The sequence below is a fragment of the Amphiprion ocellaris genome, chromosome 11 (genome assembly GCF_022539595.1).
Source record: "Amphiprion ocellaris isolate individual 3 ecotype Okinawa chromosome 11, ASM2253959v1, whole genome shotgun sequence".
Classification (NCBI taxonomy): Eukaryota; Metazoa; Chordata; class Actinopteri; family Pomacentridae; genus Amphiprion; species Amphiprion ocellaris.
Window position 1 is genome coordinate 23752643 of NC_072776.1, and position 13518 is coordinate 23766160.

Below are 13518 nucleotides of genomic sequence, written 5' to 3' on the forward strand. Positions count from 1 at the left end.
AGACAATTTGACTGTAATTGGCGCTATATAAATAAAATTGAATTGAATTGAATCAGGGAGGCATCTGATTGGTGCCAAACTCATTCTGTAGCAATGACCTCAAAATCAAGAAGAGGAAAAAGTCCTGAGAGTCCTGATACTTTAGCCTGTGATTACATGACAAGGAACTAAAACAGCATGATTCCACAGAACTCAGGCACGTTTTCTGAGACATTCGGAACAATATGCCCGCCAAGTATCTTGACAAACAAGTATAGCTGAGAGAGGTTCAAAAAGCAGCATTGTTTACTAAAAACCTTTTCTCACAGTACTGTATATCAGGAACTTAAAAGTCAAAGTTTACTTTAAATAGAACTCTGCCCCATGTAGGCATCGAAGGTGATTCTAAAAATAGTTTTCTCTGTGGCTGCACAAAGATAACATTTCAGTATTGACACTGCAATGTACGCATGTGCAATAACCACATCGCAGGAGGTGCAATTGGAAGTTACATACATGTTGCAACAGTTTGACACACAGTGAACTTGTTTCTTACTTTCCTGAACAAATCCACAAGAAAAGTCAGTCTGATGTAATATAATTAGCTCTGATTTAATGGTTCTTGGATACGCTTCTTTTTTTTGTTCAAGGTCTTTTTATTTTGGATAACACAAATAACATCCATACAATTCTTTTCCATTAATTTCTTTTTCTTTTATCCCCCTCCCCAACTACACAAAAGCCAGATAGCCCAGGACAGAAGTTCCACAGATGTGTATAAATCATAGGTGCTCAAGAAAAAAGAAACAGAATAAATGAACAAAATATACAAATACAGAAACAGAGATGAAATTCTACCAAATTAAGAAATGTCATCTGCCTTCACATTTTCCAAATAAGTCAAAAAAGGTTGCCAGACATCATAGAATTTTTGTATCGATCCCCTTGTAGAGTAGCAAATCTTCTCTAATTGAATATAGTACGTGACCTCTTTGACTCAGCCTCCATGTGTGGGTGGCAATGCTTCTTTCCATTTTTGTAAGATCATTCTTCTAGCTAGGAGGATGCAGAAAGCTATCGTATTGGCCTTTGGCCCACCTAGATTTATATCCCTTGCAAGATTCCCAGAAGTTATTCAATTTTGGACATGTCCAAAACATGCGTATTACAGTGGCTGGTTCTTGTTGGCATCAGTCACATGTGGGGCTGTCATGATCCCTGCTCCAGTCCCTGTTTCTCTCCTTCATTCTCCCTCCTGGTCTCTCCTTCTTCCTCCTGTTCGCTCTGTATCTGTCTATCTGTTTTGATCTGTCTGTCCCTTTGGCTCCCTCTGTCTGTCATCCCTCTCCCTCTTGTCTCTCTCGTCCCTGTCTCTTGCTCTCCCTGCTTCACCTGCCTGCACTCAGCTGATTATTGCAGGTGACATGCGTTGCAGTAATCAGCTCACCTGCCCTCAATCTCACCTGCTCACTATTTAAACCTCATTCCTTCACTCACTCTCTGCTGGATCATAGAGAATCACATCCCTTTGGAGACTTTGCTCCCCTTTTGGATCCTGTTCTCCCCACCGGACCCTGCTACCTCCCGACTGCTTCAGCCCCCATGAACTCTGCTCCTCTCCCCCCGGACTCCCTGAGCTTGCTTCCCTGCCCCTTCCGTCTAGTTTTTCCCCTGGTTTGTGAGTACTCTGTTTGTTTAGTGTAGTTGTTAGTGTTTGGGTTTTTTCCTTTGGGCTTTGGTGTTGGATTTGACAGTTTTGTTTGGTTTTGCATATTTTATATTTAGCTTGATTTGGGTTTCCCCTCAGTCCTGGTTCCCTTTGTACTGTCTTAGCTCTTGTTTATTTTAAATAATGTTCTTCCCAATATTCCTCCTGTCTCCCCGTATCTGTGTCTGCGCCTGGGTTCTCTGACCCCCCACCGTAACAGAGGTCAAGGTCAGTTTTTATCTTGCTCAGTTTTACTTTAGACCACTGAAGGCAGTGCACAATTTTGAGTTGAACCACAGAATGTCTGAGGCATATAGAGGATGAGAAAACTCTACAAATTATCTGTTGTCAGAGCTCATCCGAAAGTTGTTCATCTATGTCCCTCTCCTATTTAATCTTTAGTGATTCCAGTGCTGTTACTTTTTGTGTATCTAATAACTCAAAGATGGCACTTACAATACGTTTTGCCTCTGGTTTGCATTTAAAACTTTAGTCCAGAAGGGATGGAGGAGGAGAAGAGGGGAAGGAGTCGGAGTTGTGAACAATGAAGCTCCTAATCTGCAAATCTATAAAAATGAGACCTGGGTAGATTGAATTTATGTATCAGCTGCTCGAAAGAACTGAAGACATTGTCGCAATAAAGATCATGCATCGAAATAATTCCATGTTTTGACCATATACAAAAAGCCTTATTGTGACGGTGGAAGTCTAGCACACTGCAATGACACCAGTGAGACCTGTCTTGCAGATTCTTTCTACAGCTACCTATGATGTAGTAGAATCATTCTCTATCCAAAGCAACATTGCTCTAATATTAGCAGCCCAGTAGTAGAATAAAAAAATTTGGAATTGCCATACCGCCTGCTTTACGAGGTTGCTGAAGTATATACTGTTTAATTCGAGGAGGCTTTTTGTTCCAGATAAAGGAAGAAATCTGAATATTCAAATTTGAAAAAAAATGATTTAGTTAAAAATATTGGGAGGCATTGAAATAGGTATAGGAATTTGGGGAAGATGTTCATTTTAATAGTGTATTTTTCCACCTAGCAAAAGTAGTAGCAAGTCCTATTTCTCAAACTCTTATTTTAGAAAGTAGCGGTAGATAGTTTGCTTTATAAAGTTCCTTGTGGTTAAGTGTAATCCAGATTCGTAAACATTTAAATTTCTGGGGACTGATTTTAAAGGGAGTCGGAAATGAAAGTTGGACTGTAAATTCTCCAATTGGCATTAGTTCACTTTTTTGAAAATTCACTTTATAACTCGATATTTTCCCAAATTGTTTAAGTAAAACTAGTAGTTTTGAAAGGCTGTTGGAGGGGTTTGATATGAAAAGCAACATGTCATCGGCATAGAGTGATACTTTGTGTTCTAGACCCCCACAATGAATTCCTCTGATTTCAGTACACTCCCTCAAGGCAATGGCCAATGGTTCAATTGCTAATACAAAAAGAAGGGGTGACAAAGAGCAGCCCTGTTGTGTGCCATGTTGGAGCTCAAAAAACGGCGATAAATTATCGTCAGTGCGCACCGCTGCCAAAGGAGTAGAATAAAGTACTGTGATCCACAATATAAATTTAGGTCCGAATCCAAAGTTTTGGAGGGCGCAGAAGAAGAAGTCCCATTTCACACGATCAAATGCCTTCTTTGCATCAAGTGAGATTATTATATCCTGAGAATCATTCGAAGATCGGTTGTAAATTATATCTAGCAAACGTCTAATATTAAAAAAAGGAATGTCTATTTTTAATAAGTTCTGTTTGGTCAGGTGAAATGACGGAAGGTAGGACGTTCTCCAGACAGCAAGCTAACACTTTTGCAAGGATCTCTGTATCCATATTTAGCAGGGAAATGATATGAGCAACAGTCATAGTGACTTTTTTCTTTTTTAAGAATTAGAGATTATCGCTTGCTGCATTGGTGGAGGTAAAGATTGGGACAAGATTGGCTCCTCAAAGACAGATACTAATAAAAGACTAATTTGATCGGAAAATGTTTTAAAGAATTCCGAGGGATACCCATCTGGGCCTGGGGATTTTCCTGACTGCATACTTTGTATTGCAGATGCAACATCCATGACAAAGATCGACTCTTCCAGCTTGGTTGCTGCATCAGAGTTTAGGATGGGGATGTTAACATTTTGGAAAAAGTTCTCCAGGTCCAAATTATTATTAGATTTAGAGAAGCTGTAAGTGTCTGGTACGTATTTCATAAAGATCTTATTTATGTCTAGATTGTCAGTACATTTTGAAGACTGATCATTTAGAATTTCTGTAATAGTTTGGTTATCCGTTCTTTGCTGCAGCTGATGAGCCAGAAGTCGTCGTCCCCCCCCCCCCCCCCCCCCCCCCGTGTTCATAAGAATTGCTACGCAATTTAAAAATGAGATATTCTGCTTGTCTGGTTGATATAAGATTATATTCTGTTTGCAATAGTAAACGTTGCTTATATATTGCTGATGTGGGTGAGGCACGATATATTGCATCCAGGTTTTGTATATCGTCTGCCAGTTTTGTTAGGTGTTCAGTTGTTGCCCTCTTCTGCCGTGCACAGTAGGAGATAGTTTGTCCCCTCAAATAAGTTTTCAGTGTCTCCCATACAGTAGGTGAGGAGATATCTGGGGTTTGGTTAGTGTTTAGAAATAATTCAATGTCAGAATTCATACACTGCTCAAAAAAATTAAAGGAACACTTTTTAATCTAAGTATTGCATCAAGTCAGTCAAACATGTGGGATACTGCTCTGGTCAAGTAAGTAACAGAGGGTGGTTTTTAGTCAGTTTCAGCTGCTTTGGTGTTCATGAAATTAACAACAGGTGCACTAGAGGGGTAACAATGAGACAACCCCCCAAACAGGAATGAGTTTACAGGTGAAGGCCACTGACATTTTTTCCCTCCTAATGTTTTCTGACAGTTTTTCACTAGTTTTGCATTTGGCTAGGGTCAGTGTCACTTCTGGTAGCATGAGACGATACCTGGACCCTACAGAGGTTGCACAGGCAGTCCAACTCCTCCAGGATGGCACATCAATGCATGCCATTGCCAGAAGGTTTGCTGTGTCTCCCAGCACAGTCTCAAGAGCATGGAGGAGATTCCAGGTGACAGGCAGTTAGTCTGGGAGAGCTCGACAGGACCGTAGAAGGTCCTCAACCCATCAGCAGGACAGGTATCTGCTCCTTTGTGCAAGGAGGAACAGGATGAGCTCTGCAATAGCTCTAGAAAATCACCTCCAGCAGACCACTGGTGTGAGTGTCTCTGACCAAACAATCAGAAAGAGATGTAAAGAGGGTGGTCTGAGGACCCGACTTCCTCTAGTGGGCCCTGTGCTCGCTGACTGGCACCGTGAAGCTTGATTGGCATTTGCCATAGAACGCAGGAACTGGCAGGTCCACCACTGGCGCTCTGTGCTTTTCACAGATGAGAGCAGGTTCACCCTGAGCACATGTGACAGACATGAAAGGGTCTGGAGAAGCCATGGAGAAAGTTATGCTGCCTGTAACATTGTTCAGCATGACTGGTTTGGTGATGAGTCAGTGATGGTCTGGGGAGGCATGTCCATGGAGGAACGCACAGACCTCTACAGGCTAGACAACAGCACTCTGACTGCCATTAGGTATCGGGATGAAATCCTTGGACCCATTGTCAGACCCTACGCTGGTGCAGTGGTCCTGGATTCCTTCTGGTAGAAGTTTTTTATCCAAGAGAAAATAATCTATGTGTGAATAAGTCTTGAGTACTGGGGGAAAACAAGAGTATTTCCTTGAAGTTGGATTACAAAACCGCCAAACATCCGCTATACCATAGGTTTTAAGAAAACGTTAAATTGTACAGGCTGATTTAGTTGTTGGTGTTTTCTTCTGTGAACTATGATCCATAGCAGGAGATAGGGCACGGTTCAAATCACCACCAAGAATGAGGTGATGGGGTACCCGTATAGCTCAACGCGTTAAGCGGGCGACCCATGTAGGGGCTGGTCCCTGATGCAGCGGCCCAGGTTCGATTCCCGCTCGCGGCCCTTTGCTGCATGTCTTCCCCCAACTCTTCTCCCCTGTTTCCTGTCTCTCTCTCACTGCACCTATGAAAATAAAGCTGAGAAAAGGCCAAAAAAATAACTTTAAAAAAAAAAAAAAAAGAATGAGGTGATGCGTTTCCATATTTGGAAGTTGTGACAAGACATTGGTGAAAAAAAACCTGGTCATCCCAGTTGGGTGCATATATGTTAGCAAGGATTACCGGGAAACCATAAACTCTGCCGACTACAATTACAAATCGCCCGGTTGGGTCGGAATCTACATTTGCTGCTAGAAATTGGGCCAATTTTATTGATTAGAATGGCCACCCCCCGAGATCTGGAGTGGAAATTGGAGTGAAATGATTGGCCTACCCATCCGCCCCTTATTCTGAAATGGTCAGAAGTTCGCAAATGAGTTTCTTGTAAGAAGGCAATATCTGGCCTAAGTTGTCGTAGGTGACTAAGGACCTTCCGCTTCACTGGGTGATTAAGCAATTTGACATTCCAATTTACAAAACTGACTGAGCAACCATCAGCTGACCTGGAGTGATCAATGACCATCAGAGATTATCAAGGTATGAAACGTGAAATATGGAATATATGAAATAAAAACAACAGAAAACAGCAAACCAAATGAAAAACGCATCACTGAGGACTGAAAAAACATCTGGCATGATCCCAACCCCTTAACATTTTCACCTAATGGAACCTGGTGATCAGAACAAGTCTCAGATACATATCGACACATCAAGTGCTTGTATGGTTTACTCTGAGCCCATATATAAACTGGGCTCCCACTGAACCTATTTTTTTCATCCAAGTTAGCAGCTGAGGGCCAGCAATACTCCGTAACAGGTGAAAGATATAGGGCACAACTTAGGGCAACATACCTGCAGAAGATCACTTGTGCAAAGGAGAATATAATAACAGTAAATAAAATCAGTCTCTATTAGAGAGGAAGAGGAGAAAAAAAGGTGAAGTGAGTCTTCTTACTGTGTATAAAGGTTCAGGCATGTGTTTTTTCCCCTTCCCTCCAGAGTTCAGGTCAGAGGTAGTTAAACGGCTAGGAAGGTGACCAATGGTAGGAAAGTTATTTTTCTGAAGCTGTAATGTAAATATTGGACTATGAATAGATGTATGGTCTGTCAGGAATCCTTTCGGAGCATGCAGTTCTTTTCAGTCACATTTCATCCTCTGTTGGTTTGGTGATATTGTTTTTAACATAAACCATGGCTTTGCTTGGATCTAGGAACTCCTTGTCTTGCCCGTTGTAGGTAACGCGGAGCCGTGCAGGATACAAAATACCAAAGCGGACACTTGTTGGTTGTGTAGGAGCTTCCGCGCCTCTGTAAACACAGCTCGGGACCGAGCCACGGTCGTGGTGTAGTCCGGAAAAATGGCAACAGGTTTGCCGTTAAAGCGGAGAGAGGGCTGGGTTCGGGCAGGACGCAAAATCTCGACACAGTCCTGGTAGTAGTGGAGTTTGGCAATGACGGATTGTGGTTTTCCATCTTTTTCTTTTTGGTGCGAGGCTCCTGTGTGAGCGGTCAATAATAAGGCCCTTATCCAGCTTTAGCATATCTTTCAGTAGCTTAGAAACGGATGCCGTGCCCCCAGAATTCGTATGTTGCATTGGTGCATTCGTCCTTCCATATCTTCACATTTGCCCCTCAAATCAGTTAGCTCTTTATGAAGGCTTGTCACCGTAGTTTTTAGCGTGGTGACTTCCTCTGACCACTCTGACAGCCCGCTCTCCATGTCCTTCATATTGGCTTTCATTTGATCGATCTCCATGGGTCACTGCTGTACTGTTAGCAAGCTCACTCCTCACTGCCTGCCGTTTGGTTCTGAGGGAATTAAAATCCTCAGAAAGTGCACTTCTCAGTTGTTCTTTAATCACAGCGGTGATGTCAAACTTCAGAGACAGAAGGATCTGGGTTTTAAAGTGCACTATGTCCATACCTGTGGGCTCCGTAGCTCGGGTGCAGCTAGGTGCTGTGTCCGGGCTGTCAGAGGAACCCTGGCTCAAGGAGGTGTTGGGCCTTGGGGTAGCGGACCCGCTGTACCTGTATTGTCTCAAGCTGGAAGCCATTATCTCAATCAGAGAAAGACGTGGGATGTGTCACTAGGTCCCCAACCTACGTTCCTTGGTTCAAAACACCCGAACAAAAGTTGATGAAAAATATTATTGAAATATTTAAGGTAAGGTCCAGCGGGAGCTCAGCAAAATACATCTTACTCCATTGCAGCTCACTAGCTCCCCCGGATACGCTTCTTTTTGTGTGTTTTTTAACTTGATTCACAAAACTTAGAGGTTGTTGACATGCAGGCTCCACATTTGCACAGCAAAATGAATAAGGAACAGAAGAGAGTCACTGAAAAGGAAGATTTAGGTGCAAATAGAATCACAAAGTCAGATGTTTGATCATTTACATTAGCACCACAAACCTCTGTATGGTAAGTGCAACGCTAGATCTGAATGTCACACAAAGCAAAAACATTATTTTGGGTGCCTTTTTCCGACATAAAACCACACAAGAAAGGTTCTAAATGGCTTTTTTTGATAATTTTTAAATTTTCAAAACAGATGCACTGATGTATAAAATTACCCCAATCTTTCTATAATGATTAATTCTTTCCAAATCGAGTTATTGAAGTCTTGGAGTAAAAATTCAATTTTTTTTCATATAGCAATGTATATATCGTAAGCTATGATATCAGTTGTTATTTTTTAAATATTGTGCAGCCCTGTTTCCCTCATTGACACCAATAAGAAAAATGCAAGCAAAGATCAACACCCTCTGCCTGCTTAAGTTAAGTTAGTTATAATAGATTCTATGGATGAAGTATTAAACTTTTAAATATGGTTCTTTAAAAACGACTTGACTTTTTAAAGAACCACTACCAATACATAGATAATTCTGCTGGTATTTTCCTAAAAACACAATCCGTAGAGCTGCGTGTGTTTGCTACTTCAAAGACGTGAGCGTTATTTTCAGTTTGTTGCTGTAAACTCTCGCTATGGTAATAATTCATTCATCTCAGCCATGACTTCAGGGTGTCATACATATATCAGGAGCACAGCTTTCACTTTGTATATTTCTGTCCAGGAGATCAATGTTTGTGAAGTTCTAGTTAAGTGTGACTGAATCTTACAGACAAGAAACACAAATGCTGATATAAGTAATTTTGGAGTTCAAATTTCAAATCAACCACTTAAGGAGGATTACACAAGACAATGTTTCTTTTCTCCCTTCAGCTTGACAAGTTCACCTGAATGGCAGCAGGATACGGTGAGAGAGCAGTAGAGCCCAGATTGCGTCCCAGCAGGGGGTTGAGTGGCGTACTAAGTGAGGTGTGTGTCGCACGCCAGTACGCCTCCAGGTACTCTGCCAGGTGTTCACACGCATCTTCCAGCTGGTTCTCATCCAAAATAATATCAAACATCTCCTAAGGTGGGAACAGAAGAGAGGAAAGTGTAGCTGCTGTTGCTGCATATGGAGTTCTTTTCAAAGTTTCCCCACCGGCGGCTGCAGAACAAAACTAAGTGCTGGATTTAAAAGAAGATTTTACTCACAGAAGGACACTGGGCGAGTTTTTCTGCTGCAACGAGCTGCACGTTCAAGTGCTTGCTTTGAGATTTGCCTCTTGATTTGATCAGCCGTTGCAGGACCTGTGGAAAGCACAGTCGAAAAAACACAAGGAGACGTCTCCAAAAGTGGAATAACCACTGACTACAAAGGCATACACTTACGTAAACAAACCGCCCCATTAACTTGACTGGCATCTTTATCTCCATCTGTAGCCTTTGAAACGCTAAACTGGTCTCAACATTAATTCTGCTACATGAAAATGTGCAATTTCATACATGATAATCACATTTCCAGAAAATCGAACTAACACAAGTAATAACACGCCCGTCACTCCTCCTGTAAATCCAACTCAGTGTAACAGTCATGCCTCTTGCTTCACATTTTCCCTCACTGCCTGGGTGACTTTCCACATATTTTACTTTGAAATGTAAATCAAACCGACATTATTCTGCTTGTTTGTAGAGCCAAGTGCAGTAAATATTACTAGTTGTAAGCTTTAAGACTACCCAGCGCTGGAGGAGGGCAGAAAATGTGAAACCCTGATAGCTATCCACTATCTGAGCCTTCAGATCTTACCTTGGGAGAGGACACTTTAACATGGACGATAATGGGTGCTAATGAGGTCTTGATAAGCTGCGCCGGGTGGTTTATGGTGTCTGCATCCAAAACCACCAGCTGGAGAGACCTGGCCAGCTCGAAAATTCTTTCTATCTCACTCTGGACCTCCGCTACGGAGGACAAACACAAATGCACAACTATGAATAAGAAGGCAACTGCAAAAAAAAAACATCCACTGGCTCCACACCTACAACAACACATGCACATCATTGAGTGAGACAGTTCCTGTAGCTTTACCAAGGCTGGAGCGGGTGTTGGATCTCTCAATGATGGCCCTCTTACTGGGGTTGTTTAGTACTGACCTCTTGGCCAATGATATGTCAGCTGTTACCCTTGTGATGGATATCCTGCAACAACACAGGACACACGTCATATATAAAGATCACACTAGCAGCGGGATGATGCACTATAACAGTGGTTCCCAACCTGTTTGGCTTAGAGTCCCCCATAAGCTGCACCCCAGCCCCAGCGCGGCTCCTACCCACCACCCCACCAAAACTACCCCATAAGTACACTACAACACATAAGAGGGAAGTTATTGAATTGTATTACTAATAGAAAATTCCCAAAAAATTATAAAAAAAAAAATTATATTTTATATCAAACCAAGAGTTGTACTATGACGAGGAGGAGAGAGTTTATGGCTGCAGTAAATTTGGTGACACTACAGTGCATAAGAGTTAAGTTATTGTTTTTTTTTTTGTTTTTTTTTTTTAACTAAAAAAATTCTTAAAATTATGAAAAAAATTTTTTATATCAAACCAAGAGTTGTAGTATGACCAGCAGGAGTCAGTTGCTGGCTGCAGTAAATTTGTTGAATATTTGTGTCTCTTCGCTGTTTGCAGCGGTTTTGCATTTTGCAGACGGTTCCTGTTCACTCGTCTCACAGCTGGCTGCTCATAGACACCAATGTTATTCCTGCAGCTTGAAAGACAGCTATTTTTGATTAAAGTGGGCTTGTAGCACATTGTCTACCTTACAACGATGGAAAAGAGGCATCGTTTATGTTTAGACAACGTATATTTAATGAGTTATTGATGCCGGAAGTCCGAATTTGTGAATATCTTTCCGACTTTACCGAACTGTGTTTTGTTTCCTGACGTCGCCGTAATTCGCTGGCTTCATGCTGTGATTTGCGAGCATTTCACCACAAATAACATAATTCTGTCTTGTCCTTTAATAAAACCAAATTCAAGGTAACTCTCGAGGTATAGCCAGAGTTTTTAGGTACTGATGAATCTTCACCCGTTTTGCGTTTTTCAGACACCGTTTCCGTCAGTAATTTTCTAACTGTACACAAACTAATGAATCGGGATGAACTAGAGCCAACCTGAAGAAAGTGTGGAGAGAAGTTGAAAGGTCAAGGAGGTGTGGCCATCAAAGTAGCAAAGGTTTTTGAAGAAAGACCAAATAAATGTGTTTTTAAAATGTTTTATAGGTAGACTTGTGATGACACAGTGAGTCTGTTACTCTGATTTTATCCAGAATGTAAAAATCTATTTTTTATAACATCACAGACAAAGCTTCACGCCCCCCCTCAGGTCTCTGGCGGCCCCCCTGGGGGGGCCCGGACCCCAGGTTGGGAACCACTGCACTATAAGAAACACTGCTTCACATTTACTGCTCACCTCCCATCAAATCTGTGCTTCAGGAAGTCAAACAGTGCTTTCTGCATCATATCTGTCACCTGGATGAGGGAATAAAAAGACAAAAAGAAAAGAAGAAGATAAGACACTGAAGCCTATAAAGCGACATAACATGAATATATCTGCACATTTATTGAATAAGTATGCTATAGAGCAGAATATAAATGGAACTGCACTCATTCTGATGCTGCTACTGAGCCAGGTCGAAGGTATACACTTGACTGAGCAATTGTCTGCACATTTTTTTGTCCTCCTGCTGGCTGCTGAACGTGGGCCACATTAAATAAAGTGATTACGAGCTACAGTGAGAGGTGTTGCAGAGACCAATGCACAGGTGATGAATTGGGGCAATTGTCAAGCGCATCCTGCGATATATGGCCTCGGCTGATGAACATGAGGCCTTGAATCAAAGCAGAGATCCCAGATGAAGAGCTTCTGATGAGAAAGTCATCCTTAAAGACACTCGGTCATCCTGTTGCTTTGACTTGAGGCGATGAACACACGAACACATGAATCAAAACCAGGCGAAAGCTTTGTGTTTGATGGAGCCAGTTGTCACTCTGATTTGTTCAACTGAGTTCGACAGTGACAGTGAGGGTTGACAGGGGTGTCGTGTCCTTTGAGCTGAAACGCGGAGTGGTTGGCAGATGAAAAATAGTGCTTTTAACATCTTCAACAATTTAAAAAAATGGATGCACTTGTATCTATTTTTAATTAAGCAAATTCTGATGAAAATGTGCTTGTACTTTTACTTGTAAAAGTACACCTTCACAGAATGGTATATTCGTGGTTTTGCTACTAAAAAACTCCTCTTAGAACCTGAATCCTGCACGAGTATTATTTATCACTATGTAATCAAAGTATCTACATGGCTACATACTAACTCTGTATCACTAGCAGAAAGAATAGCACTGCTAACACAAAATCTTGCAGACGTAAAAGGCATAAAAGCACCTATCCATGAAAAAATAGCATGTCCAAGAGTTCTACCTTACTGGAGAGAGACAGAGGAGTTACCAGGTATATCTCTGCCTAAATCAATTCAATTTGTCTCTTGAGGAACAGATTATGTTTACTCAAGACTTCCACATCAGCATTTACTCTAGCCTTAACTGGGTGGAACTGGCTAGGCCTGAGTACAATGAGTGGGTTAAGTAAATGTCAAAGAACACATCATATGAGTTATTAGTAGCCAACTTGTATAATCATAAATAATCACATTTAAATAGTTTTTTGTCTTTCACAAAAGTAAAGGATGTTTGACAGGCGTTAGAGTTAGTTACTTCTGGAGACATTTATTTGCCTTTTAGATGTTTATGTCTCATGCTTCATGATATACTATATGTTCATATCGTGATTTTTTTCTTTCTCAACATAATAATCTACAATTAAATGGAGGTTGTTTTGGCTGTACCAGTTTTGTTTCCAGGTTTGATCTGTGTTTTGTAGAGCCTGACTGATATATTTGTTGAATGATTACATCAGGTGATATCGGCCTGTCACAGATAAATGACATTGGCTTTGCCTAATATATGCCAATATGAAAATTTTCTTTACAAATCATAATATATTTTTACTTTGTACTTTCCAGCAATGTATATCACAAAGTAGTTATCAACTAAAAATGAGGACATCACTTGACTTCGCACCACCATCTGCTCAGCTGTAATACGTACTCTGCTACATGTGCTGCAGATGGTGCTGCAAATGTTCTATAAACAATATAGTCAGAGCTGCATTGCTAATCAATCTATGATGCCATTTCTAAATTCTAAATTACAAGTTTGATTAGCAGAGCTGCTTAGACCGTTGTTTAGAACTCTCAGCACTGTCTGCAGCATATGTAGCAGAGTATGTATTACAGATGGTGATGCGGAGTCAAGCGGTGTCTTCGCTGTAAGTTGTTAACTACTTTGTGAAACACATTGCTGGAAAGTTAATAAACAATGACCCCATTAGTTTCCCTT

General features: G+C 41.3%; 1 protein-coding gene across 5 annotated transcripts in view; it reads right to left on the reverse strand.

Annotated features, from left to right (window-relative positions):
- cacnb4a (calcium channel, voltage-dependent, beta 4a subunit) overlaps window positions 1-13518 on the reverse strand; it is a 63905-nt gene that overhangs the window by 3642 nt on the left and 46745 nt on the right. For all 5 annotated transcript variants that reach the window (XM_023263581.3, XM_023263565.3, XM_023263591.3 and 2 more), the window contains 5 exons: window positions 11534-11592; window positions 10143-10252; window positions 9864-10015; window positions 9272-9367; window positions 8968-9144 (listed from right to left, as the gene is read on the reverse strand). In XM_023263581.3, the coding sequence (XP_023119349.1) occupies window positions 8968-9144; window positions 9272-9367; window positions 9864-10015; window positions 10143-10252; window positions 11534-11592 (594 nt within the window). The remainder of the gene's footprint in view (window positions 1-8967; window positions 9145-9271; window positions 9368-9863; window positions 10016-10142; window positions 10253-11533; window positions 11593-13518) is intronic.